Source organism: Lissotriton helveticus, chromosome 10 (genome assembly GCF_964261635.1).
Source record: "Lissotriton helveticus chromosome 10, aLisHel1.1, whole genome shotgun sequence".
Taxonomy (NCBI): Eukaryota; Metazoa; Chordata; class Amphibia; order Caudata; family Salamandridae; genus Lissotriton; species Lissotriton helveticus.
The window spans coordinates 255906044-255932119 of record NC_136071.1 but is presented as its reverse complement, the minus strand read 5'-3'; the positions used below and the strand labels follow the sequence as shown (position 1 = coordinate 255932119).

The 26076-nt window shown below is 42.2% G+C and overlaps 1 protein-coding gene across 1 annotated transcript in view; it reads left to right on the top strand.

Moving 5' to 3' along the window:
- LOC144786229 (cryptochrome DASH-like) overlaps window positions 1-26076 on the top strand; it is an 88704-nt gene that overhangs the window by 11734 nt on the left and 50894 nt on the right. Inside the window, exons 2-7 of the mRNA XM_078665262.1 lie at window positions 3904-4076; window positions 7314-7407; window positions 8629-8759; window positions 12984-13132; window positions 14451-14539; window positions 15596-15669. Coding sequence (XP_078521388.1) covers window positions 3904-4076; window positions 7314-7407; window positions 8629-8759; window positions 12984-13132; window positions 14451-14539; window positions 15596-15669 — 710 coding nt within the window. The remainder of the gene's footprint in view (window positions 1-3903; window positions 4077-7313; window positions 7408-8628; window positions 8760-12983; window positions 13133-14450; window positions 14540-15595; window positions 15670-26076) is intronic.

The following is a 26076-nucleotide window of genomic DNA, read 5'->3' as shown; positions in this document are numbered from 1 at the left end:
CCTCTTTTCAGACGAGTTGAAATGGGGTGGTCGTGGTTTAATTCTGGGTGCTTCCAAAGCCTGGAACTCACTTCCTCCTTCCATTAAACCTTGCCCAATCTTCTGGCATTCAGAAAGGTGCTTTAAACTTGGCTTTTTATCTTTGACTAATTTTTTCTGCAGACCTGTCACTCTGGTTTGCTCACTAAGCTAGCGCCAAGACACCTTATTGGTATTCCATCGCTTTTATGAAACCTCATAAAATAACATACACAGAACACCTCATCATGCTCTTATGAAGACTTGCCTAACACCCACACAACATTGCTTTAGGTGAAACAGTTGGATGCTTGAATTACTCTTCAGATGGAGCTGTTTATGTTGCTAGAGACCCCTGTAAGTGGAAACTTGTGTTTTCAGAGACTTTGTGGGCGGAAAACATACTAATTTAACTGTAGGACTCTTCTAGTTGTAACTGATGATAGCCCTTGTTCAATTCCAATATTGAGAAGACCTGTTCTCCACTGAGGAAATGAATAATATCCTGGATCTTTGGAGATAGGTGTATTCCCCCTGAATGATTAATTTAGGCAATCTCGATACACTCAGAGGCAGAGCTTACCAACCAACAGTCTTTTGGGGACTGGGATTAAAGGGGAGACTCAAAGTGTGGGCCCATCACAAGTTCAATAATGCCCTGTTACAAGAGGTTATGCTTCTCACCTCTTTATCTGTATGAAGCCTGATCTCTTTTTATGTTTGCCAAAACCTATGAAGAGTTTGTGAAAGCAATTGGTAATGTCTCATCCTCTAACAATTCAGTGTGTGCGATGAGCCTGTATAGTAGAAATAGAGCACGTGTCACTGCCTTGCGGAAGCTTAATAGGCATCCTGTTTCCAAAATGGGTTCCACAAAGTAGACATTAAAGTTGTCCTCACAACGGTCTTTTGACAGCACCACACAAAAGCCTTGCCATGCAAGCAAGTTATGTGCACAATATATGCAGATATTTAATTCTTGCTGAAGGTTGTTGTAACCTGGAAATTCAGTAGCTATCATCATATTGAAGAAAGCACAGGTGTCTACCAGAAAAGGGAGTTTTGTTTGATATCTGTTAATGTTTAGAACAAGTTCAGTGATTTCATAGTGACATTAGTGCTGTAAATGGCCTCACTGCCCCGTATGCTTTTCAGTTATACAAAAACACAAATAGTCATCTACATATAGTAGACAACACTTACATCTTCACATTCCTAATATTACTTTGTGATGGTCTGTGAATGTCCTTCGCGTGACATATTTCACTATGTCACTCATATATATATAACACATGGGCTGCTGTGTGTGAGCATCCATCACCTCCACGTAGACATCCGCATTGTGAGCAGTATGCGCCAAATTCAGCATATTTTCCTGCTTTCTGGGTTTTTATTCCAAAACCATACTGACTCCCGTCATATAATTAGCTGAGATATTGTCTACCAGGACCCAGGTTCCCAAAATACCCCACATTAAAAGGCACCGGCACACCTAGTGATCTGGCTTTGGCGGAGACAGTAGGACAAGAAGCATAGCAGTACTATGACTACAGCCTAACACCAATTGGGCTTTGCGGTACAGGTTTCCATTTCTCACCAGACTCACTTCATGCATCAGGGAACAACATTATAGGTACAAGGCACAGTACCAGAGCCACCTTATGAGACAAAGGAATTACTTTGTCACCAGTGTAGAACAACACTGAACACTGACACATTAACATGCCGCATAACAAATCTCTATTAAACTATTTACAATGATCAACCAGGCATGAGATGGCAGATGGCTGGATGGAGCTCCATAATGGAGGAGCCACAGAGAAAGGCGTCTGCCTGGTTGGTGTGCTCTTTGCTCTCTCTTGGACCTGCCCTTGTACTTCTGGTGCACGTTGGTTACCTCGTTCCCTCTGGAAGTGCTTCGCGTGAGTACTCTTGATGATGACAAAACAGGGTTGGATTAAGACATGAGGCAAAAAAAATCACAAACTTTCCTGTTAGTCTTTTTTTGACCTTTCACCTTCAGTGTACAGCTTCAGTGATTATTAACACAGGTAAGCTTGTGTCAAAGTTACTTTACTCTTATACTGCAAACATAACTGGATCAAATCTAAATACATATCGAAATTCGATAACAGAGTGTCCTTTATGGTGCTCTTCTGAAGTCCTTCATTCTTCACCCGCACTCTCGAGTCAGTAGCGTGGTTCTATCCATCGCTACCCCTCTGCTGTCTGCTCCCATGTCCTAATGTAGTGCTCACTGGAAGGGCACCACTCAGTGCATCAGATAAAGCTGGCATGTTAGTGGCAACTCTATATCTCCACCCTACTTATCAAGCAGCTAACAGTGCCTGTGGTCCATTATCATGATCAGAGTTATAGGAGGTCAGATACTTCAGCATGAACAGGAACTTTGATTCCAATTGAAAAGGAGTGAAGGGGGTGAGGGTGGGGAGCTTGGCGGTACATGGGTAAAGTTATTTCCAGGCCAGCCATTGCCTGTAAAACATTTTAAGTCCATTTCTTCACTGTCTGAACCATCACAGCATTGGGCTCTATTCAGCATTAAAAGAATGATGTGTTATGAGCAATGTCTGCAGATGACTCCAAGTATGCAAAGATTCAGTCGTCCACTACTGAGATGGATTTGCTTTAACATCCTAATCCATTGTGGAAGTTTCAGTCCTTGTTCATTTCAATCCATTCAATTGAAGCGGCACACCTGAAAACAATGATTTGTAGAAGAAAATCCAAGATTGAAGCTTGGTGTGCTTGGTGACATTCAGTCGACAGGTAGTCCTAGGAACAAGTCAGAAAAACCCCTTTCTTCGACACGGTGAAAGCAAAGCTTTGAATTCAATTTGCAGTGTACAGATCAGGATCAAGTGATTTACCGTATTTGATAGCAATAAATCTCCATGGCAAAGGCCAACAACTTAGCTCGCCCTTTCTTGTATGTATATGATTTCATCTTTCTTTCCTGTTGCTCCTGCTTAATGGACCTGGCAGAGGCACATGGAGAAGTGTAGCTCAATGGTTAGAGCGGCAGACCCTGATGCAGAGGTCTAGCCCGGACCAGGGTTCAATTCCCGCCTCGGCGGGTCTTGGGCTCAATTTCCTTGGTCCTGATAATTCTCGCCTCGTGCCTATTCTAATCTTGGGTCCCACTCTGCAACTCTGGGCAATAGCTTGCTTAATCTCCACAACGGCCCCCACAACGCCAGGATGCCTGGCTTCACCTTGGGGGTGCCCAGGAGTGGGCACCCCACAGGGAAACGCCAGGAAGGGTTCCACAGCAGTATTCGTACAAGCGCCGAGATACCCCAGCTGGGGTAGATTCTTGCGCTATACAAGTACACTACATTTACATTTACATTTACATTTACAAATAGGGTTCTCTTTGCTGAAGGTTTGATCCCCCATACTCCGACCTCTATAGGCCTTCCACACCTTCTCTAGCTGGTTTGTTTCCTGACATCTCAAAGGGAGAGGTGAGTTTGTTTTCCTGAGAGGGAGGGGGAATGTTTTTATCAATGTTTTCAATCAGAAGGTTTGTTTCCTGTTTGAAAAACTGATAAGACAGTGCTAGAGCTCAGTTGAGATCCACACCCTTTAGGTATCTCACGGAAGGTGATATTCCTTAATTCTGGAGGTATTTAGCAGGCGGAGTATCTTGAGATATTATGAAAACCGTAAATAGATGGACAATGAGGACTTAGGGTCACAAATCATTTTCAAAATACAAAGTTTTGCTGCTGGTAGGGGTTGATTTTGAGTCTTATTTCAGTGACAGGAAATGTGATTGTCTTGATATTTAGGTTTGTATTGCAGGATGTTTAACTTCTAAGAGGATCTCAAGATTAAAATGTGTTTCTTTTGTGATTGTAGGTGTTGCATTGGGCCCTGAAGAACGCCGGACGCATAGTGCCGCTCTACTGTTTTGATCCAAGACACTACGTGGGAACACATCATTACAATTTTCCCAAAACTGGTCCACACAGATTGAAGTTTTTATTGGAAAGTGTGAAAGATCTAAGGGAAACGCTTAAAAAGAAAGGAAGGTAACTGGGACATGTGCTAAACACATTTTTGAAAGAAGAATAGAAACATTGTTTGTGGCTAAGCTGTGCCTTGATACTAGGGGTAGGTTTTACAACAGAGTGAAGCAAATGTAACTACTCTTTTAGTCTTTTGATGCACTCGCTCGAAAGTACCTAAACACACTAAGGGGACCTGGTACCCGTAGAGCATTGGTCCTCACAGAAATGGTGTTTGTGAGGGCTTTCCAACACAATGAGGCCCGATCCAGTCATCAAAGTGTGTGTTAAACATGCCCCGACACACACACACACTCCCCCATGTAATATGGTCTAAAATTGCCAGTGAGGGGTCCTGGTGACATGATAAGCTACAAAGCTGAAGGCCGAGTAGTTTCTAAATTTCACCAGAACCCCAAGATTGCAATAAAGGGCCATATTACACATTATATATTTATATACAGCATCATTTGGGGTAGATAGCTTGAAAAAGCTTTTTTCTTCAAAGAGCATCTAAAAATGGGCACCTATTGGAATTGGACTGTTTAGGTTTTGTTTACCCTTCATGAATACATTGTTAATGAAACAACGGACAATGGTGATGGCCAGTGGATTTATGAGGTTCTGTGACTACAGCGTTTAAGGCATACTCTTGGATTTGCTGCATTAGCCACATAATGAGCACATTTTGCATATTTAGCAAAAAGTGTGTCTTAAGTTAAATGGATGAAAATAATACTGGCAAAGAATTTATTTGCTGCATAATTTGCATTTTTGGTACATAACTTGGTCTTCTATGCCGCATAATCCTAGTAGCCTTGATAGTGCTAAAGCTCTGTATAGGATTTTGGTGCCTTTCATTATGATGATGAACTAAAGATTTCACAGGAAGCTGTGAACTATTTTCCATATTTCACGGTTACCCGTGAAAAATAGATTTTTATAGCACTGCATTTTGTGCTATACACGCACTCAAATAAGTAATATATATTATTATGAATAAATATATGTGTGTGTTTGTGTATAAATATATATGTATATGTGTGTGTGTATGTGTAATATATATATATATATATATATATATATATATATATATATATATATATATTTATTTATTTATTTATTTATATATCTCAAAATAATTCCCTTTCAGGCTTAGAGTGCCGCATAAATTATGTGCTATAGTGTGTCGCTGGTGTTGTAGGGTGCTCTATACAGGAGCTGCTCTCCACCTAAATTTGAGAACTACCCAGAGTTCTCTGCTTCTGTTATGAATAAATATATATGTATATATAAACATACACATGCATATGTATTTATTTAAAAACATCTTTCAAATGTGTGTTTACATCATCTTTTCAATAATGTCCATGGGATGAACTACATTCCTGCTTCTCTTTAAAAAAAAATATTTTAACCATCTTTATTGGAGTTTTGGTAAGATAATGCAACATTCACAACATCCGGTTCTGTGAGGGTTGCAACAAGAGGTTACATGACAATGAGCTACTCCAATATTATGAACATTATGAAATACTTATGACAGTAGTGCAACAACTTATATAACTGGTAGCATGACCATGCATAGCTGCTATGGCGAGTGTACATATATTATTGAGTTTGCCACACAAACCACCCCCAGGGTGTCAAGTAATCTATCTGGTCCAAAGCTGATGCAGTAGAAGGAACACTTAGGTAGTTGAGATAACAGTGTGGTCCATCAGTCCTGTAGGTTGGTGTGGAGGGGGACATCTACCTGTAAGTAGGCGTCAGACAAGGGGTGGGGGAAAAGGTGTGGAAAGAGAGAGATTGATTCCCTCCTATGCCATGAATTATAGGCTTGTGTGGTGTGGGTCAGTCAGTCCTATGGGGCCTCAAGGGCAGCCAGCAAGCCCTCCCAGGTTGATGTGCTGGGTCGTCTTCTAAGTCCCCTTACCTCCTCCCGCCGCAGCGCCACAGCCTCAGCCTTACCCTATATCAACATCGCCGTTCACCAGCGCACCACTCCCGGCAGTGCTGTTGTCTTTCAAGACATTGCTATTAATCTACGCACCAGCAAGAGCGCCAAGCCGCCGAATCTGGTGGTGGCTTCCCTAACTTTCCTGCACCTGTGAAGACCTAGTAGACAGTCAGGAAAGCAGGTCGGTCAATGCAGCCCATCTTGAGGGATACTATGTTCATAACTTTAGCCCAGAGGCCTCAGGCTATTGGGCAGCTCCAAAACATGCGAAGCATATCTGTCCCAGCGTCCGGCACTGTGGGCAGTCCACAGGACAACAGCAATCATTTTGTGGAAGCTGGCTTTCGTGAGGTATAGCCTATGTCGTATATTGTGTTGGATAAATTGGAAGCAAGCGTTCCGGGACACTGTTTGGGTAGTGTAATATTCTACCCAGGTTCTTGGATGAGCGTTGTCTTCGCTGAAGTAAATTGCTACCACATTGTCAGAAAAAAAGGTGAAACCATGCACTACCAAATGACTCATCCTCAACTGAGTGCATTGTGAATGAATGATTTGCGACGTTTATGTCAAATGCTACAAAGCAATTCAGCCAGATACACTAGCATGGGCCACAGCAACCCAACAGTCCTACGTCATTGCCCAGCACCTGGATGGAAATTGGTTCCCTGCACCCTGTGGGTAAGAATATTTCGTAGGGTGTCTCAGAAGGCGTGAAAACTCAAAATAAAAATATTTACCGCACTTGGTAAATAACTCATTGTGGGGTAATGTTATTTACTGGGTGTGTTCAGGGCCAATCATTGAAAAACTCTGAGAGCATGATTATTATCGCATAACCCGTATGTCCCATATCTGTGCAAACCCTTTAGGACCGGGATATGAATTGAGCCCTAAGGTTAATTCAGGACCTTGGGACTTAATTATGAGTGAAGCAGTGTTGGCTGGGATAATGAGTGCACCTGATAAAATATGACAGGGATGGACTTGGAATTTATTAGGGGTTTATTCCGCGTTTTGACCAAAGAAATGGGTGTGGCCTGCAGATTTTGGCGCCTTTTGCTAGTTTCTTCACCAATGCGCCCATGTATCTATATTTCCCAGCCATCTTTCCCCCGTAAATATCAGGAGTGACCTACCGAAATTTATGCGGGGAAAATAGCAGAGGTGTGGTGTTTGCTGAAGAAATAGGAGTTTCTGCACTTTTTGGAATTAACTTGAGCACTCATAATGGAGGCTTTACTGTCGTAAAAGCCAAGATGACAACATGCCATCATTTTTATTTTTTTTGTACTTTATAGCAATTTATTGGTGCGGAAGGGGAAGCCAGAAGATGTCATCCAAGACCTTATCAAACAGCTTGACTCAGTCAGTGCTGTGGCTTTTCATGAAGAAGTAAGTGTGGCATACATAATCCATAACATTTACCATTTGTGTACATCATACCTAGTGCTTAATCTGTAAAATGAAGTGCAAGGGCTCTGGGCAGGAGGTTACTGCAGCTCAGTGATGGTAACAACACAACTAGTAACCATCACACTCCTCCTACAAGTGTGACAATTCACACTATTTTAGGCCCCCAGAGCTATAAGAATGGCTTGGGAAGCAGGTAATAGTAATTTTTTTATGTATGTTAAATTAATAAGTAACTGTTGTTGTGGTCATCTCTAAATTGGCCAGAACAAGCCACCTCAGCACACTGTTGACAATTAAGTACCGGTGCCTAGACCGGAAACCACCGGCTCAAATTAAGCACCAATCACACCCCAAACTGGTGTGCCTGTTGATGCTTAAAGAATTGTTGTTATTATCATGGTACTCACGTTCTGGACTTTAGGAGGATGAAATCTTGAGTCCGCCCTGGCAGTGATGGGATGTAGAGTATTTCACTGGTGTGGCTACAGATTCCAGTCAATCCCATTCTGGTGCGAGTTGACAGTATACAGCAGCCCACATGTGACAGTTCAAATCCCAGCACCTCAGTCGATAACTGTAAACATCCTTTACAACGCAGTGTTTACACCACGCGTCCTTTACTACGCAGCCATTACAATGCAAGTCGTTACTACGACTTGCGCTGGAGGGCGCTCTTGTTAAAGGAATAGTTTGATTTTCTATTCCAACACCTTCCCTACTGTTATGTGGGCTGGAGTTGGAATAGAAAATTAAAAAATCACAATCCAGCGCCCTCCAACGCAAGTCGTTGTAGCGACTTGCGTTGTAATGGCTGCGTCGTAAAGTTCCGCGATCATTTTGATCGCGTTGTACTGACGTACATTCGTTGATAACAAGAGGGCCACTGAGTTAATAGTAACACATCATTGGCAGCAATAAATAGTGTACTTTATAGTTTGTGCTCTGACGTGGTCTTCCTTTATATTTAGCTTAACAGAGCAGATTTGTTTTCACCAGTACTTCAAAAACATTGTGGTGTAGACTTTGCCAAGATAACTTTTTCTCCTAGATGCCTTGTCTACAGAAAGCAATTATGTTTTAGTTCTGACAAGTAGGCTTTACATATTGTTTTCAGGACTCAAACTGTAATCCAGAATTATAGGTTTTGTCAATGCTTGTTATAAAATGTTTAATATACTGTGATTGTCTCCTTTTTATTAGGCTACGAAAGAGGAACTGGATGTAGAAACAGCCGTGAAACAGGTGTGTTCACGGCTTGGGGTAAAAAATCAGACCTTTTGGGGGTCGACGCTGTATCACAGGGATGACCTTCCATTCCGCCACATTTCCAGGTATGCTGCAGCTACAATAGGGGATTTTATTTGCAATTGCAGCTCTTTGGTACCCCAACATGGTGGACAGTCCACCTTCAATTCAGAACATCAGACAAAAACACTCATTTGCACAGTTGTCCACCCAGGATGCATCTGTTAGGGAGCTGGCTTTCTGAGGTTACTCCAAGTCTGCAGAACTCTCTGGTGGGAATAGTGCAACCAAACTAGGCAGATGCATGCTGGTGTGAGAGAAGGGCTAATGCAAAGCCAACAAGTGGTCCCATAGTAACGACGTTCCCTCATTGCTGTGGCGCGAGTGCCTTTTCGTCCCATGCTTGGTTCAGTAGCGGATGAATCTTAAAGCAGTATTTCAGAGAAACTAGACCGGGCTGGTGTGATGTCACCTCTGTTGCTCTTTACACTGAATAGCACGGATAAATCTGTAAAGGACTTCCTTGATAACAGGAGTTCTTAGGAGTTGTATAAATTTAGCGATAGACCACAAACTGACTGTATCTTAATAATCCTGTATACAAGTGCATCCCAACTATGTTAATCCTATAGTTTGCAGATACAGCACTTTCGCTTGAGCTACTTTATTTTAGGATGGAGCGGTCCACGGAGTTGAACTAGCCTACTCTGCCAATGTAAAGCACCGCAGAGTACTGTCAGGCTGTGTAGCACATCAAGCTGCTGCACTGTTTTGCTGGCCCACCATCTTGGTGTAAATGGTACAGTTCCGGTTTACCAAATAGGCAAAGTAGGCACCGGCCTTTGGGCCCCACTCCTTTTAGGGGCCCGCTACAGCGGATCAATATAATATTGATTTGATCTTGAAAGAAAATTACAATCAAGCTTTCTTAAATATTGTTTCCAAAAGAAAGAAAACCAGCATTTGCAATGCAATTGATCTCGCACTTGGGGCCTTATATGTATTTAGCTATGCAGCACATTTGCCTGGGTGCTGAAACATCTACTGTTCTTTAACATGGAGGGAAAGTAAGCACCAAATTGCGTGACACACCAGGTATGAGAACACAGGGAGAGAAATATTGCCTTTCAGCATGAAATGGTATAGTCCAAAGCTCTGTTTTTAATATAAAATCGGAGCCTTTGGTAGTCATATCACTGAAAATACAAGATTTGAAAAAAATATTATTGTCTTCGGGTGCTCGTGGAAGACAATTTCTATGGACTGGAATCTAGAGACTGCTAAAGTGATTCTGGTATTTTACTGACCTCTGCTGGTCGTTTTCTATCAAGAAAGTTAAATAGAGGCAGTTGCCAGAATTGTTTTTAAAAAAGGAAGTCCCGCAGCAGAAAACAATTCTAGTTCTTTTCTGACCTCTACTGGTCGTTTTCTATCTAGACAGTTAGAGGCAGTTGAACAGAAAAAAGTCCCAAAGCGGAAGCAGACAAGTCCTAGGGCTGATCTCCAGAGCCCACAAAGTACATACACGGAGAAGGATATACTAAAGTATATACAAGAGGTCTTGAATGCTCGACCTAAAAATGGATCAACTCAAAGAAACAAAAACTTTGCATTAAAGACTCTATAGAGAAAATACTTTGTTAATGTAATGTACCCATTAACAACTTATTGTACATAAACCAGAGACATCAGATTCACATAAATTTGTCTCTTAAAATCTCATCTCCTGGCAGCTGTCAGTTTGTAAAAAAATCCGGTGCATTGGGTATTAGGAGATAATTTGCGAGGGGGGACTGAAATTTCGACTGCCTAGGGGCCTCCACATGGTTTAATCCTGCACTGATTTGGTAGCACTCTAGTATGTGTGGCAGCACAATGGCTTAATGGCGGGCAACCTGCAGTATTTGACGGCATACTGGAAGGTAATATTGACATATGGGATAGTAGCCCACTGGAGCATTTGGCAGTGTGGTGGCATATGGGCAGCACGCTATCATCATGAAGAAAACTCTGGTATATTCGGCAGTGTTATGACAACTTGGCAGAATATACCTGACAGGTTGAGCAGTGGCAGCCTAGGATATCAAGCTGCACTCAAGTATTGAGAAGAAGCACTGTGTGACACTGAATCGTGTTTTGTTGTACAGAATCATGTAGGCATGGTTCGAAGGAAACCCTACCCACCCTTAGACACCCTGGCACCCTAGGCAGCATTGTGCCATTTTCTAAGAATCCAAAGCTGAGCACGGCTGTTCCTGAGTGAACCATGACATACTGTGAAGGCTACTGATACCACTGGCAGCACCTTGGCCTATAAACAAGGGCACTGGAATTAAGCGGTTTTGCTGCTGCAGCTATTTGAAACATTTGCCTCATTAACCATCTTTTGCTGCATAATTTGCAGATTTCAGCATACAAAATAGTTTCGATCTCCGAGGATCAAAAGTTACCAAGAAAACAGTAGAAGGTCTTCGCTAAGGTTGACTACTCACCTTTCTATTGCTTATTTCTGTATTTGGGTATCAAAGTGGTACTAATGCGGTGAAACCTTTGCTTTAATGTTGGTAAAATGTAAAATGCCAAAATAATGAGGTAATGTGCCACATTATGACGCATAATTTGCCTTTTCCTGACACATAATTTAGTCAACCCTGACTCATAAATCGGTGCTCTTTGCCACATAATCCCAGTGGCCTAGATTTTGGGATTAGACATTCTATTGGCGAATAGTTGAGATAGTAGGGCGTTAAGCCAGCCTGCAGCGTTCCGCTAGGAATGCCTACTGGCTGTCGAGTGCTCGGCACTTCCACTCTCTCTTTTATCACCTGATGTTAGCACTTTTCTATCAGATTGTGTGACTCATTTTTTGGTCTCTGTGTGCTAATTTGCCTTTTCTTGATGCATAATTTAGTCAACCCTGCCACATAACTTTGTCCTTCACTGGTGCATAATATCAGTGGCTCTGCCTATAGAGAACTTCTCAGTGTTCTGAAAACACCCTGGCACCCAGTACCATGTGTTCCCCTTTTATTTAAAAAATATATATTCCTTGTTGGGGGAGGGGGTGGGGAATCTGGCTCCCCCCAAAGCCTTGCCTTAGATGACTGGACTTGATCAATATAATGTGAGGCTGCTGGTACAGACGGTCCCTTTTAGTTCACTGCAATTTCTGACATGACGCTTTTCAAATGTGATATTTCCCAGTTTTAACATGGTGGTAAAACCATGTTAAAACTGGGAAATTTCATTTTATAAAAAAAAAAACCATGGTGGTAAAACCGAGCAGGGCCTTTTGTTTGGCATAACTATTGTCCATCTCTCTATTCAACGCCCATGCCAAGACCCTTTGCTGCTGTACCGCTGACCCTGTGCTTTCCTCCATGAATCCATGATACCCCATCTTGTGTACAGTGCGCTGTTGATTTTTAGACAGGTTGCTCTATGTAAGTCATACAAATTCATACATATTAATAACTTTGTATTTTGGGGCATTGCCATGTGCACTAATGTTGGTTTCATTTTTACACTTCTGTTGTAGATCTTCCAACGCTATCTTTGTATGCTTGTATTGGTTTATTCATCAGTGATTACCAAATTCCTTTGCTGTTTTGAAGATGTTTCTTTTGTTTCTTCCTTTGTAGAATTTTATCTTTACCTAAATTGCATTTGTATCACAAGTTGTTATTATTATTATTATTATTATTATTATTATTATTATAGCTTTGAGTACCCTTGCTTTGGTGGGATTCTTCTAAATATTGTCGTATATCCAAGGGCATGCAAAACGGGAACTAACCCCTTTTACAGGCAAACACATTAATTTGTTTAAACATGTGGCATGGATTTTACAATCAAAATTGATTGGAGGCTGACCTATTTATTTATTTTATTTTTGTCGTTTTTAACACCAACTTTAAGGGCGCGAGGATGTTGGAAAGCTCTACATAGTGACAAGAAAACATAAGTGAATGGAAAAATCTGAGATACTGAAATAAATTAAGTAATGCAGAAAGTATGTTCGAAAATGATAACATCAGTTGGTCTTAAGAAGAAAAAGCATGCAGAAAATTTGCAGAAAACCTGATCGAGATTTAGATTTAATCATGATCAAAAAATAGGTAACATAGGTGTGATTGAGAGAAAAGGCCTGTGTTCTGGAAGTGTCACTGAAACCTAATCTAGGTGTGGGTGCTAAAATGCCTCTTAGACAGAATGAGTTGTAGGCCTCTTTTCAAGAACAATATTGAGTTTAACTTAAAAATGTTATTCGTCAGATTACGTTTCTACTGACTGCTCTTGCAATCTCCTAGGTTGCCTGATGTTTATACCCAGTTCAGAAAGGCAGTGGAATCTCAGGGCAGCGTTCGGCCAACCCTACTGATGCCGGCGAAGCTTCCACCTCTCCCTCCAGGGTTAGACGAAGGACGCATCCCAACCATTGAGGAATTAGGCGAAGAAGGTGGGTGCGACTCCCACTAACTCAAGGCACATATCTCATACGTATTAATGAATTCCCTAAAAACACTGACCTAAAAGGAAAGTTATGGTTGACAAAGATGTAATAGTGTCTAACACACAAAACCATTGGTGTAGATTTCCACACTTGTTACCCTTCTGGGGAGGCTTCAAGTCAAGCTAAGGTCTGACTGGTCAAAGACTATGCTCCCCTTTCGTGTCCTCTACATGGGTTTAGGGGTTCTTCTAGAGGAAAGATGAGGTCTGCATGCAAGGTGGGGCCACAGCGCAGGATGTTTGCAAGTACGTTGACTCCCATTTCAGGCAGATGCCACCAAACTCGCAGAAAGAAACAGCAGGATAACAGAAGACTGACCAAAGATGGACCACGAGCCGGACAAGCATACACACGAAGAAGCAAAGTCTCCACTGCAGGCTAATTGTCGTGAAAGCCTGACTTAAGAGAAATTCTCACAGTGTATGAATCCCAAATACTGTTGACTTTTCTGCTACCTTGAGTTTCCGAATAGTCAGTAATTTCAGAAATTGTCGGCATATAAAATGGGTATAATTGTATAGTGTAACACAATTTAAAATAGTGTTGGCAAAGCTGTTAGGCCTGGCCTTGGCAAGCTGGTACTTTGTTTAAACTTTTAATTTTTTTGTTATGAGCGCATGTCATGAAATTGAAAAGAAAAATCAAAGAAACCAACACGTTGCCACCTAAATTTGGCAGGCATATGCTTGCAATAAAAAAAACATTCCAAATAATGTTACTACAACAGTATGGGTGCTTTCTCACAGGCATGGGTATTACAGCAGGTGTTTTAGTTTTCATGCACATCACAGAAAAATATGAATTTTATTGGTGCAAAGAAAAGCTTATTATCTTTGAAGTGCTATAATCTTAAAACACAGTTTAAGCATGCAAGGATGGCAAACAATTAGAGAAGATCGAAATAGAAAGGAAAAAAGAATTGGCAAAGTAAAGTTTTAACACCCACCCTACCCTCCGCCCTGGCACAGATGAGCACCACTTTTTGCGTGGTTGTGCACATTTGATCAGTAAAAAAAAACATCCTTTAAAGTGTAAGATAGCCAAAGTCTTGTATGCCTAGGTGGTGTCAGTAAAATGTGAATGAGAGTTGAACATACCAATAGATGAAGAGGAGTGACATTAAATTGTATAATGACAATTTAAAAAGACATTTAGTAGCAATGACCTTTCATTTTGTTTTTTAAACGAGGGCAACCTGGCATTGCACTGTCCAAAGAGCTTTCTGTCTTTGTAACTTATAAGGTTATTTTTTTGTTTTTTGCAGAACCTTTGGCTGACCCCAGGTCTGCATTTCCATGCAGTGGTGGTGAAACACAGGCATTGTCAAGGCTACAACATTACTTCTGGGACACGGTAATAGAAGAACTTATTCTTAATATGTTCTTTTGCTAGAAGGGTCTGCATTTTGTTTTGTCTCCTCCGCATCCTATTGGCCTGGATGTTCTTTTTAGGTGTTCTGAGCGCTACCCTTTTCCGAATCTCTACTTCCCATTGATCCATCCGCCAACCCCGATCGCTGAAGAGTGACTCCCATTACTAATGGGATGTTCAGGTGATGAAAGTTCTACTGGGGTAGTACAGGCTGGGAAACAGATCTGTCCTTATTGGCATGGCAGTTTGCAGGGCATTTAAAATCACAAAGCAGTTGACAACAACATTCTGCGACAGGACTGCGTGGATTCTGTACACGCATTCAACAGCTGTGTTTGGATAAGTAGCTGGTGCATTTTAATGAAGGCGCATCTGTTACTGAGGCAGACCCTGCTTCATCATGTTTTTCAAAAAAACGCTAACAGTAGATATACAAACTTCTATTTTGGAGAGGCATATACTGAAAAAAGCATTAACTCTATTTTTTTCACCATAAATTAAATTGAATTGATGTTCTATATTAGTTTAAAAAAGAAAGCAATTTTGTTAATGCCTTCAGCTAACTCCTCCTGACTCCTACTATTGACTTAATGAAAGCTTTGTGTCCTGCATTTGTGAGAAATATCACACTGTGTATACGTATGATGACAACTCAGGTGATCGGTTACTCCTAGCACTTCCAGAAAAAATCAGGTTACACAGAGTTACCAAGTTCCTTTTACAGTTATAAATTTGAGTGTAATTTTGGCTACTAAAGAAGCAGGAATCAGAAGCATTTAATAGTTTTTCTGTAATCATCGCATTAATTGTCAAATTACTTGATTTGAATTGTTTGTTGGTTTGATATTTAAAAGGCTGCAAAAACTACATTTTCACTAGATAGTTTGTGGGTTACAGCAGGCTACTGACTATGTTACAGAATCCTCAAGAAAACTCTGAAATCAATCGAATTATAATGTCAACATTTCACCATTTGAAACTTCAAGAATTTTGTCCACAAACTTCAAAACACTCTCTTGCTTCCTTCGTTTCTGACAGAACTGCGTTGCCTCATACAAGGACACTCGCAACGGGCTAATAGGAGTTGATTACTCCACGAAGTTTGCATCGTGGTAAGTATTCTGGATTGCTGATTTCCCATCGGAAGTATCCATAATATATCAATCACCCAGGAAGTAGGGCATGCTGGCGCCACCTTGCATTAACAACAATAAAAAACAGGTAGATGGAGGGTCCTAGGGAATATTTAACGACCACACAGTTACTACCCCCTACACATAATACGTCATACAAAAAGAATAACTGTGGGTCTACAAAAAATCTATGTGTCAAAGATGACTAAGTGTTATGTTATGTTATGTTATGTTAAGGGGTGTTTGTATAGCGCACTGTCACCGAGGGTATCATGGCGCTGAAAGGGTGCTGAGGAAACAGAGGGAATTTAACAGGATTGTGGGAAGAGCCAGGTTTTTAGTGATTTGCGAAATTGGATGAGAGTGTCGGAGGTCCTAACTGGGAGAGGGAGAGAGTTCCAGGGTTTGGGGCCGAGGAAGGCGAATCTTCGACCCCCAGATCTACAGAGTTTGAAGGAGGGGACCACCAAAAGATGTAGGTGAAGTGATCTAAGATTACGTGAAGGACAGTAGGGTCGGATAAGGGATTTCAGAAAAGCGGGGCAAGAACCGGAGAGAGACTTAAAGATAAGACAGCCAACCTTAAAGGCGGCCCTTAGGCTGACAGGGAGCCAATGTAGTTTGACAAGGAGGGGTTTGGCGGACTGCCACTTCGGAATCCCGAGGGCCAGTCTCGCCGCCTGGTATTGAATGATTTGCAGCCTGTTGATGGAGCATTTGGGCAAACCATAATAGATGGAATTTGAAAAATCCAGGCGGGAGAGAACAAGGGCCATGATGACTTGTAGCAGGGCATCGGGAGTGAGGAGGTAGGCCACCTTCCTAATCCTGCGTAGCTGGAACATGCAGGATGAAACCACCGTCCCCACCTGCGGCCCGAGAGAGAGCCCAGCGTCAATAGTGACCCCGAGGCTTTTCACCGAGGCTAACGGGGTGGGAGGGGAGCCGAGCTCAATCGGCCAGAAGTGTGGACCCCAGTAGACGGCGCTCTTACCCGGCAGGAGGAGCTCCGTCTTTCCTGGGTTCAATTTCAGCTGGTTCTGACACATCCACTGAAAAATATGGGACATAACTGCCTGGAAGGTGGGAATAGCAGAGGGAGAGTTTAGAGAGAAAATGAGTTGTAGGTCGTCCGCGTAATTGAAGACGCGGACGTCCCACTGCCTCAAAGAAAAAAGAAGAGGGCGAAGGTAAAGATTAAAAAGAAGGGGGGATAGAGAGGAGCCCTGGGGGACCCCACAAGGCAGATGTTCCCTAGGGGCCCTGAATGTACCTAGGCTAAGAGACTGGAATCTCCCCGTGAGGAAAGATTTCACCCATGCCAACGCCAGGCCCTGGATGCCGGCCTGTTCGACACGGTGGAGAAGGATGTCATGGTCCACCGTGTCGAAGGCGGCCGACAGATCTAATAATACCAGGGCCTGGGAGGTACCCTTGTCAGCTCCATCTCTCAAGGTATCCAGGACAGCCAGGATCACAGCCTCCGTAGAATGACCAGGACGGAAGCCGGCCTGGTTGGCCTCGAGGAAGGTGGAACTCTCGATGAACCCCGAGAGGCAGGCAGTGACATGGGCCTCCAGGATTTTTGAGAGGAAGGGTAGGAGAGAGATGGGACGATAGTTTGCCGGGACGGCAGGATCGGCTCCAGGCTTCTTCAACAGAGGCACTAGAACGGCCTCCTTGAAGGAGCTGGGTACCGTCCCGGAAAGAAGAGAAGAGTTGAGCAAAGGAAGGATGCAGTCAGGTAAAGAATGGCAGATGTCCCGAAGTATGGAAGGTGGACAGTGGTCGTCAGGAGAACCAGACTTGATGCGGACAGCCAAGTAGGCTAAAGATATGGAATCTAATGGAGGGAGCTGAGTAATAGAAAAAGCATTATGAGGGGGAGTGGCGGGATCAGCACCCAATGAAGTGACCGGGATAGTGCCCTTAATCAAAACAATCTTCTGTAAAAAAAAAGTACTAAGTGCATTGCAAGATTCCTGGGTGGGGGCCTGGGACAGGAGCGTTCTGGAATCAGTGTGTTAGTAGAGCACACAACAGGATATCGCACTTGATGGGAAGATATCCATCAGTTACTCTTCCTTTGCCGCCCTAATCATCATTTGAACCACTTCCCAAAGTGTAGAGTCTTTGTTGTTGCCGCCTCACTTGATGTAAATTGGAGTGGCTATTGCTATAAGGTAAGGGGCACAAAGGACTGATGTTAGTAACTGAAAGCAGTGCATGAAAAAGATGTGAAAAAGGAAAAGTGCTCTATTAAAATTGGAGAGTGAGCGCAAAAAACTTTATTCTGGTGCCGTCCACTTCCAATATTAAAAACAATTCAGTGCAAAAAAGCCAGTAGGTTCAGCAAATAGCTACTGACTCGATGTATTGGTCGACATGTTTCTGCAGTTATTTATAGATCCACAAGGTATCTACCGCTTCATCAGGACCTATGTATTTTGCTACTGCTTAGAAAAGAAATACAAACAGTGAAAACAGATATCACCTGTTCACTCCTGGTAGTCCTCCTGTATGTGCAGGGGATGTCACAGTACGCGAGTCACACAACAACAATAGGAGAGTTAGGGAAATCAAGGACACTCTCTCAATCCCCAGTTAATTACAAATAAACAAGAACAGAGAGGTCAAATGAATATCTGAAAACCACAAAGACGGAGTCAAATGAAGTTCACACACCCACTTTGGGTGGAAAAGAAAGCCCTCACACACCGACCTAGTCAGTGTCATGCTTCATCATCGGGCCCCACCAAAGAGGCCGAGTGCCTCTTTGGTGTGCTGCGACTCCAGAAAGACTACGGAGCTGGTTGTGTGAGAAGGGCGTGCTGTGAAGTAAAGTTAGAGATAAAAGTGACTAAAAAAGGTATCAAAAATACATTTTAATAAGTGATCCCTAAGGCACAGAACAAAAAGTATTACGTGTCTGAATTTTGCTGCCAAGGTATTAGGGTTGGTAAAATTCAGAAATACTTATATTAGTTAAATCAGTCAACATGTTTCTGCCATATGGGTGGTTTCAATTTACCAAGGCATTCGTCAGGACTAAACCCCGGCGGTATGGACTCTCTAATCGTCCACCCTAACCTGGGGACGTGAAAGTGAAAACTAAAAAAAGGGTGAAAAAGTGCTTAAAAAGAAGAGCGGATTGCTCATTCAAAAATACTCCCAAATGTGGAGTGTATGCGTCCCTGGCCGCGCCTCCGCAACTGGGGCGGGCGCGTTCCCAGCCTCGTCCTGGCGGGACACGCCCACCCGGAAGAACGGGACGAGAGGCTAGGAAACATTTAAACACTCGGCTACCGGCCCCGCTTCCATCTTCGGGGTCCGGTATTGAGGGAGCAGCTAGGTTTGCAGCGGGTTGAGAGCACTGAAGGCGTGAGTACACCACGCTGTGAAAATCGCCGAGATCCTACAAAACAAAGCTAAGTGCTGACGCATATTTATGGTATTTCAAACCATCCCTCTTTTCCTTACAGGATGTGCCAGGTTCGCTCTAACCCCCCTCCTGAGACCCATGGTGCTAGTAGCGCCCCGTTTTAAAGTGAGACATTAACTTGAAAGACCACCCTGAGGGGTCACAGACCTTTGGTCCATTGATCCCTTCATAAGGAGTACACAGATCGTGTTTTTAACCCTTTCCTACTTTGATTCTTTTATAGACACCTTTAGCACTTCACTTCCTAGAGTTATTCGATATCATCCCCTTAGAGCTTGTCGGATGGTGTTAATAATTAGAGTTTATTTTGGGAAAACCACATTTGCCACATCTCATGGAGCACTGTGTTCAAACAGTAAGGCTGAAATTAATTAGATACATGTTTGTCTAATGTTTGTCTTCTGTTTGTCCTTTTCCTTCATGTTACAGGTGCTGATACACTCCACATTTGGGAGTATTTTTGAATGAGCAATCCGCTCTTCTTTTTAAGCACTTTTTCACCCTTTTTTTAGTTTTCACTTTCACGTCCCCAGGTTAGGGTGGACGATTAGAGAGTCCATACCGCCGGGGTTTAGTCCTGACGAATGCCTTGGTAAATTGAAACCACCCATATGGCAGAAACATGTTGACTGATTTAACTAATATAAGTATTTCTGAATTTTACCAACCCTAATACCTTGGCAGCAAAATTCAGACACGTAATACTTTTTGTTCTGTGCCTTAGGGATCACTTATTAAAATTTATTTTTGATACCTTTTTTAGGCACTTTTATCTTTAACTTTACTTCACAGCACGCCCTTCTCACACAACCAGCTCCGCAGTCTTTCTGGCGTCGCAGCACACCAAAGAGGCACTCGGCCTCTTTGGTGGGGCCCGATGATGAAGCATGACACTGACTAGGTCGGTGTGTGAGGGCTTTCTTTTCCACCCAAAGTGGGTGTGTGAACTTCATTTGACTCCGTCTTTGTGGTTTTCAGATATTCACAGTACGCGAGTCATCAGGACACAGACAACATAGATAAAAGGACAAAAAGACACATACAAAAATAGAATAACAGTACTACAATTAGTATAAGTCATCTATTACCATGAGCTTCATGCTAAGTTAATGACTCATTGTGTGGGTTCACTTCACCCTTATTTCACCATATCCTCTAGCTCACCTTAGGTTCAAGAGGAACATGCTTCTCCTCACCTGGCCACAGCTCAGGAAGATAGTGCACCGCTCTATAATGTAGGAAAGATGAGTATATAGAGTCATAATCAAAAACCTTTGCGAGGGCTAGACAGGAAAAGCACTCCAAATCATACACAGATTTGTAAATCTGTAGGCCTTCCATTAATGGTTCTTACAGGCTAGACCTCTTTTACTCCGTAACCATATCGAGTCAATATGCTGTGTAAGAAGCTTCATCACTTTTGCATTCTTATAATAAATCATGAGATGCTTTTTATGCCCTATTTGCTCTATATGAAAAAACCCAAAGCTGTACACTAGTTTCACGTTAATTATATTTCTTTGTTCAAAGGGAAGTAATTTCCATTGTGTTGATGTTTAAGCAGGTAGTTACGCTATAAAGCGTGGGCAGTACCTATATAGAGTGACCATTATTCACTCTTGTTTTATATCCATAAGTATGTTTCAGTAATTAATCCTTCGATGTTTGGTTCGTGATCCCAGTTAAAAAATACCATCAGCGTTGCTCAATCTATCAACGCGGGACTGATAGTGGACTCCCTGGTCTATTGTGTATTGAAAACGAGATTGCGAAATATCGATCTCCAAAAATATTAGGTAATGCATACACTGTAAAAATTTCTGTCAAGAATTGTATGCGCTGTTATCTCCCTTCATACAGATATAGTAATATTCGTACAAGTATATTATCTCGGCGTCTGCTTACCTGCCCGTCTGTAATGACAAATTTCTCCGTATGTTTTGGTGCTTCTGTCAGTCACCAGGTCATTACTTACCACATCCTTTCTCAGTTCCAGAAAGACACCACATTTCACAATACTTACCCAAGAAAGGAATAAACTCTGAGAACATATAAGACCATTGCTGAGGAGCTCGCAAATAACAAGTCACAACACCTCCCTTTCCGAGAGGGTAAACAACGCATGCTCCTCCTGGCAATGTAATTTAGACATCCCTGATAGGAGGCACTTTCCCTTCCGTATCAACAATTACCCATTAAAGGGGAATCGCCCATCCCTCTGTAAGTACTTGGTAAAAGGGTCCCAACCTTCCCTCACAAGGAATACCAACAAATGATATGCTCTAGGGTTTCTTTATTACATGATAATAGGATGACAAAAGAAAGAAATAACTAAACATCACAGTAAACATTAGCAGCAATCATCAGCACATAGATATACATAGAGCCTGAAAATAAAAGCATAGTTAGATAAAGTTAGATATACATCGAACACCTCACCATAATCTTAGGCATCTTGTCATCTGAAGAAGGGTCCGTCTCTCTTTCTCTCACTGGTTGGTTCCGGACTCTCTGTTGCACACACACGTCTGCACGTCTGCAACGTGATGTATCATCAGACCGCCAAAACACCAGACCAGCATCTCAGCATCTCACCATCTCTCCGCCTCTCAGAAACTCTCTCTGTCTGCCTCTCTCACGGACCCCCTTTCTCTAATATAGAACTCTATCCTCTATCGCAGCTTCTGGAAGAACCCGCCTACCTTTCTCACAAGATTCCTGTACTTTTCCACACCAAGCACCCAACAGCAGCTGGCCAAGCTTTTGTTCTGGCGCCAATGCGAAGAAGGCACATTCCTCCTGATAAGAACTGGTCTGCTCTGGTTCACTGCCGGTGAACAACACATGTAATCTCAAATATCACCTCCCTCTCACCTACAGAGGCTCAGAAGATGGCTGCAGTTTAGAATATGGAGTTGCTCAAGCATAGGCCTCTACTACTTGGAAAGCAGAATGCTATTATACCACGTCAAAGCCAATAGGCTAAAGTCATAATTCACCTAACTCAAATAACACTATGCACTTAATCCCTCAGTATCCACTATGGAGCACATGTGTGCACTATCACCAACAACTCTGCACCTTGACATCCCACACCTTCTATTCTTTGGCAAGATTATTCTAATGCAAGACCATCCTACATTAAGGCTAAAGTAACATAGCACACTAAAATCAGTACACAATGGTGGTGATCGAGGGTCATCAAAGATCATCAGACCCCTAAAGTGGCTCATTCACTACATTGCACCCCTTGACCCTTGAACATCACCATTCACATATATCAAAAATAAAATCACTGAACTAAAGGCACAGCTATGACTGCATCTTTTAACTGCAAATGGCATCATTGCAAAGTAACTAGCAACTGAAGATCATGATTGAAAAACAAAACTATCTTTGGGGCACTATAACTGTTAACTGTAAAAGCAGTATCAATGCATAATAACCAGCAACTGAATAAAACCTAACTGAAGATTTGAGTGTCATTGAAACAGTACATATCTCATTAAAGGCAAAACCTTAAAAAGAAAATTCAGAGTGAAACATGCAAGACTGCAGGCCATATTTGAAAGAGTAAAAACTGCACCACAGAATCAAAAACATAAGCAATAACTCTTGTGTTAAAGTGACTACTCAAAAACATTGAATTCAAAGCAGATCATAATGAACTGGTTTTCTCTTTTTGTTCTTTTTAAACTTACTGCATTACCTAAAACAAGAACTCAGGTGAAATATCTAAAAATAATTCAGCTTGAGTCATTTGAACCTCTAATAATGAAACTGCAAATTCTACTGCCAAGGCAGCTAACTGTAGCTCAGAAAATATCTACTCCAAGTGCAGCACAAAGTTTCTATGGGAAAAAAGTGTTCTTTTCTGTGAAAAAAGCAAAACAAAAAACACCACTGTCTCTTGTCAGGGTGCACACGCAGTTCTCCTGTGCGAAAGACACATAGCTCTCATTCTTTTAAAGTCAGCCTCACTCGAAGAGGACAGTTCCAATTGCAGAACACTCTGCTGAACCCTTTGTCGCTTAGAAAGAAGCAGTCCATCTATGTAGATGACAGCTCTCTGGCATCCATCTTCATCAGTATCCCCTCGGCAAGGAAGAACCCCATCTGATCTGGTTCTCCATAGATCATCAGCTCCCGTCTGCCATCAGCCACAGGACATCACCGTCATCCGCCGTCTGGCCTGGCTCCAGGCTTGGGGGGATGGGGGTCCAATCTCCAAAAAATAACAAGCTAAAATAATAAAATAAAACAATAAAAGGGGGTTGAGGGCCCATGCATACAGGGAGGACCTCACTTGCACCCCGGCAGCGCAATCTGAAACGATAAACAAGTATCACATGTCTTGCAAAAAACTTCAATTCAAAAGCACATAACTGTCTTTTTACATCTCTCAAAGTCCAGTATTTTAATTTCTGTCTGCGAAGCTCTCCTCTAGATCTGGGGAATAGCTTAAGATGCTACCTGCATTATATTCTCTAAGTTTATTTGGGCAAAATCTGATTTTTTCTTACACAAGCCAGAAGGGCTGGGCAGCTAACTTCACTACTTTCTCACTCCTTGCTACCATACCCCTCCCTTCAGAAATGTCCGCATCCCAGGGCTGGCTCAGTATCAACCATAACAAGCAGGAGACGGGCTGCTCTCTTCCTCGCAACCCCTCCTTTCCCTGCAGCTCTCCGCGATCTAAAATTGAGTCGCTGCCAATTTCTGTCTGCTCTGCCTACCTCCTCCTAGGGATGGGGCATGATGGTGATGAAGCCTGCACCTTTGTGCAAGCCTCCCTATCTTTCCAATTAAAGGAAGCTTCACAGTCTTTACACAGAGCTCTTCCGTGGACACAATTTGGGTGCTCGCCAAACATAACAAACAGAGAAGAGACTGCTCCTGCGATCGCCCCCCTCCCTTACAAAGAGCCCGGGAAAGAGGAGGCTCTGTGGAATGCATGTTATCTCCTCAAGGTCAAAGCATGTTAGTTCCCAGCCGTTCACAACCCAAAAGCTGTGAAATTTTCAGTTCGTAAATGGAAGCCCATGCACCTTTTATAGTTTGTCATCTTAGAAAAGAAACAGACCTAAACTTTTTTGACTCCCATCAAAATCCTGCGTTCTATTTCTAAATGCTCTGCTCTTCTGTGCAGCTAATTCAGGCAAATTTAAACTATCATGTATAAAACATTGACAACCTTAAAAAGTTGCATAACAACATCACATTACATTGCTGTACTATCTGGGGTAGCATCAGTCAAAGAAGGTCTATGTTTGTTTAATTTATAACAGTCAACTATCATCGGCAAAGAATTATCACATTTGCGCACCAGCTACATAAAATCATTTTAAACATTAGTTGTTGGGGTCACCAACCCTGCTTCTGTGAAATCCTCCCCAACTGCTATTCTGTCTATAAGGGCCATTTTACCACTAGTGCGACCTCCCATAAGCAAATCACATTTCCTCTCACGCTGTTTTGTCCAGTATCTTTTAGTGTGCCAAAGCACATAGTCAGGGGCATTTGTTCAGCATCTGAATTGCTAAAATGGGCACTTTGCTTTTGGGTAAAATCACAAAATACATTTTTAAAACCTAGAAGTAGCCAGTCATACTCAATTCGCTGTTGTACACTTTCAAAATCATATGCCTGCATTTTTCTTTTAAAGCAAAATGTATCGTGCACTGTTAGGTCCGATTTATTTCCACCACTGGTGATTAATTCTAAAACACGGGTCTTCTTATCTGACTGAAAACTCTCTTCGGAAGAATTAATTAAAACAGCCTGTGCAATTGGCAACCTGACTAGATTTTCTGTAACATTTTTCACCTGTAAATCATGCACGTTTAAGTCCGTTGTCAAAGGAATATTTTCACACTGGGCATTAATTAACATTTCCTTCAGCTCTTTTGGCAAATGCTCAAATTGTGGCTGCACGTTAAGCAACACATTAAAAATAACCCCACTATCTCTGTCTGAAACATCATCCCACCTTTCAGGGTTATATTCTGAGATGTTACATTCATGTTGCAGCTGCGCACATTTTAAATGCATTTCTTTTTACTGAACACTGTAAAGGGATCCCGCCCTTTCTGCCTAACGTAAAAAAGCTATTCACAAGCCCTTTATACAAAACACATTTAAACACACAGCAATTCTCATTCAATCCAACACAATTAGCTCACTCCTGAGCCAGAAAACCATATGGGCTATCCCCATGCAAATAAATCGACTGATATCTGAGAGTCTGCTTTCAATTGCAAAAAAACAAACAAACCAATATTTCTCCTTTTAAATCAACGTTCATATCCTGCCGACTACGCCAATTGTAATGACAAATTTCTCCGTATGTTTTGGTGCTTCTGTCAGTCACCAGGTCATTACTTACCACATCCTTTCTCAGTTCCAGAAAGACACCACATTTCACAATACTTACCCAAGGAAGGAATAAACTCTGACAACATATAAGGCCATTGCTGAGGAGCTCGCAAATAACAACAAGTCACAACACCTCCCTTTCCGAGAGGGTAAACAACGCATGCTCCTCCTGGCAATGTAATTTAGACATCCCTGATGGGAGGCACTTTCCCTTCCGTATCAACAATTACCCATTAGAGGGGAATCGCCCATCCCTCTGTAAGTACTTGGTAAAAGGGTCCCAACCTTCCCTCACAAGGAATACCAACAAATGATATGCTCTAGGGTTTCTTTATTACATGATAATAGGATGACAAAAGAAAGAAATAACTAAACATCACAGTAAACATTAGCAGCAATCATCAGCACATTGATATACATAGAGCCTGAAAATAAAAGCATAGTTAGATAAAGTTAGATATACATCGAACACCTCACCATAATCTTAGGCGTCTTGTCATCTGAAGAAGGGTCCGTCTCTCTTTCCCTCACTGGTTGGTTCCGGACTCTCTGTTGCACACACACGTCTG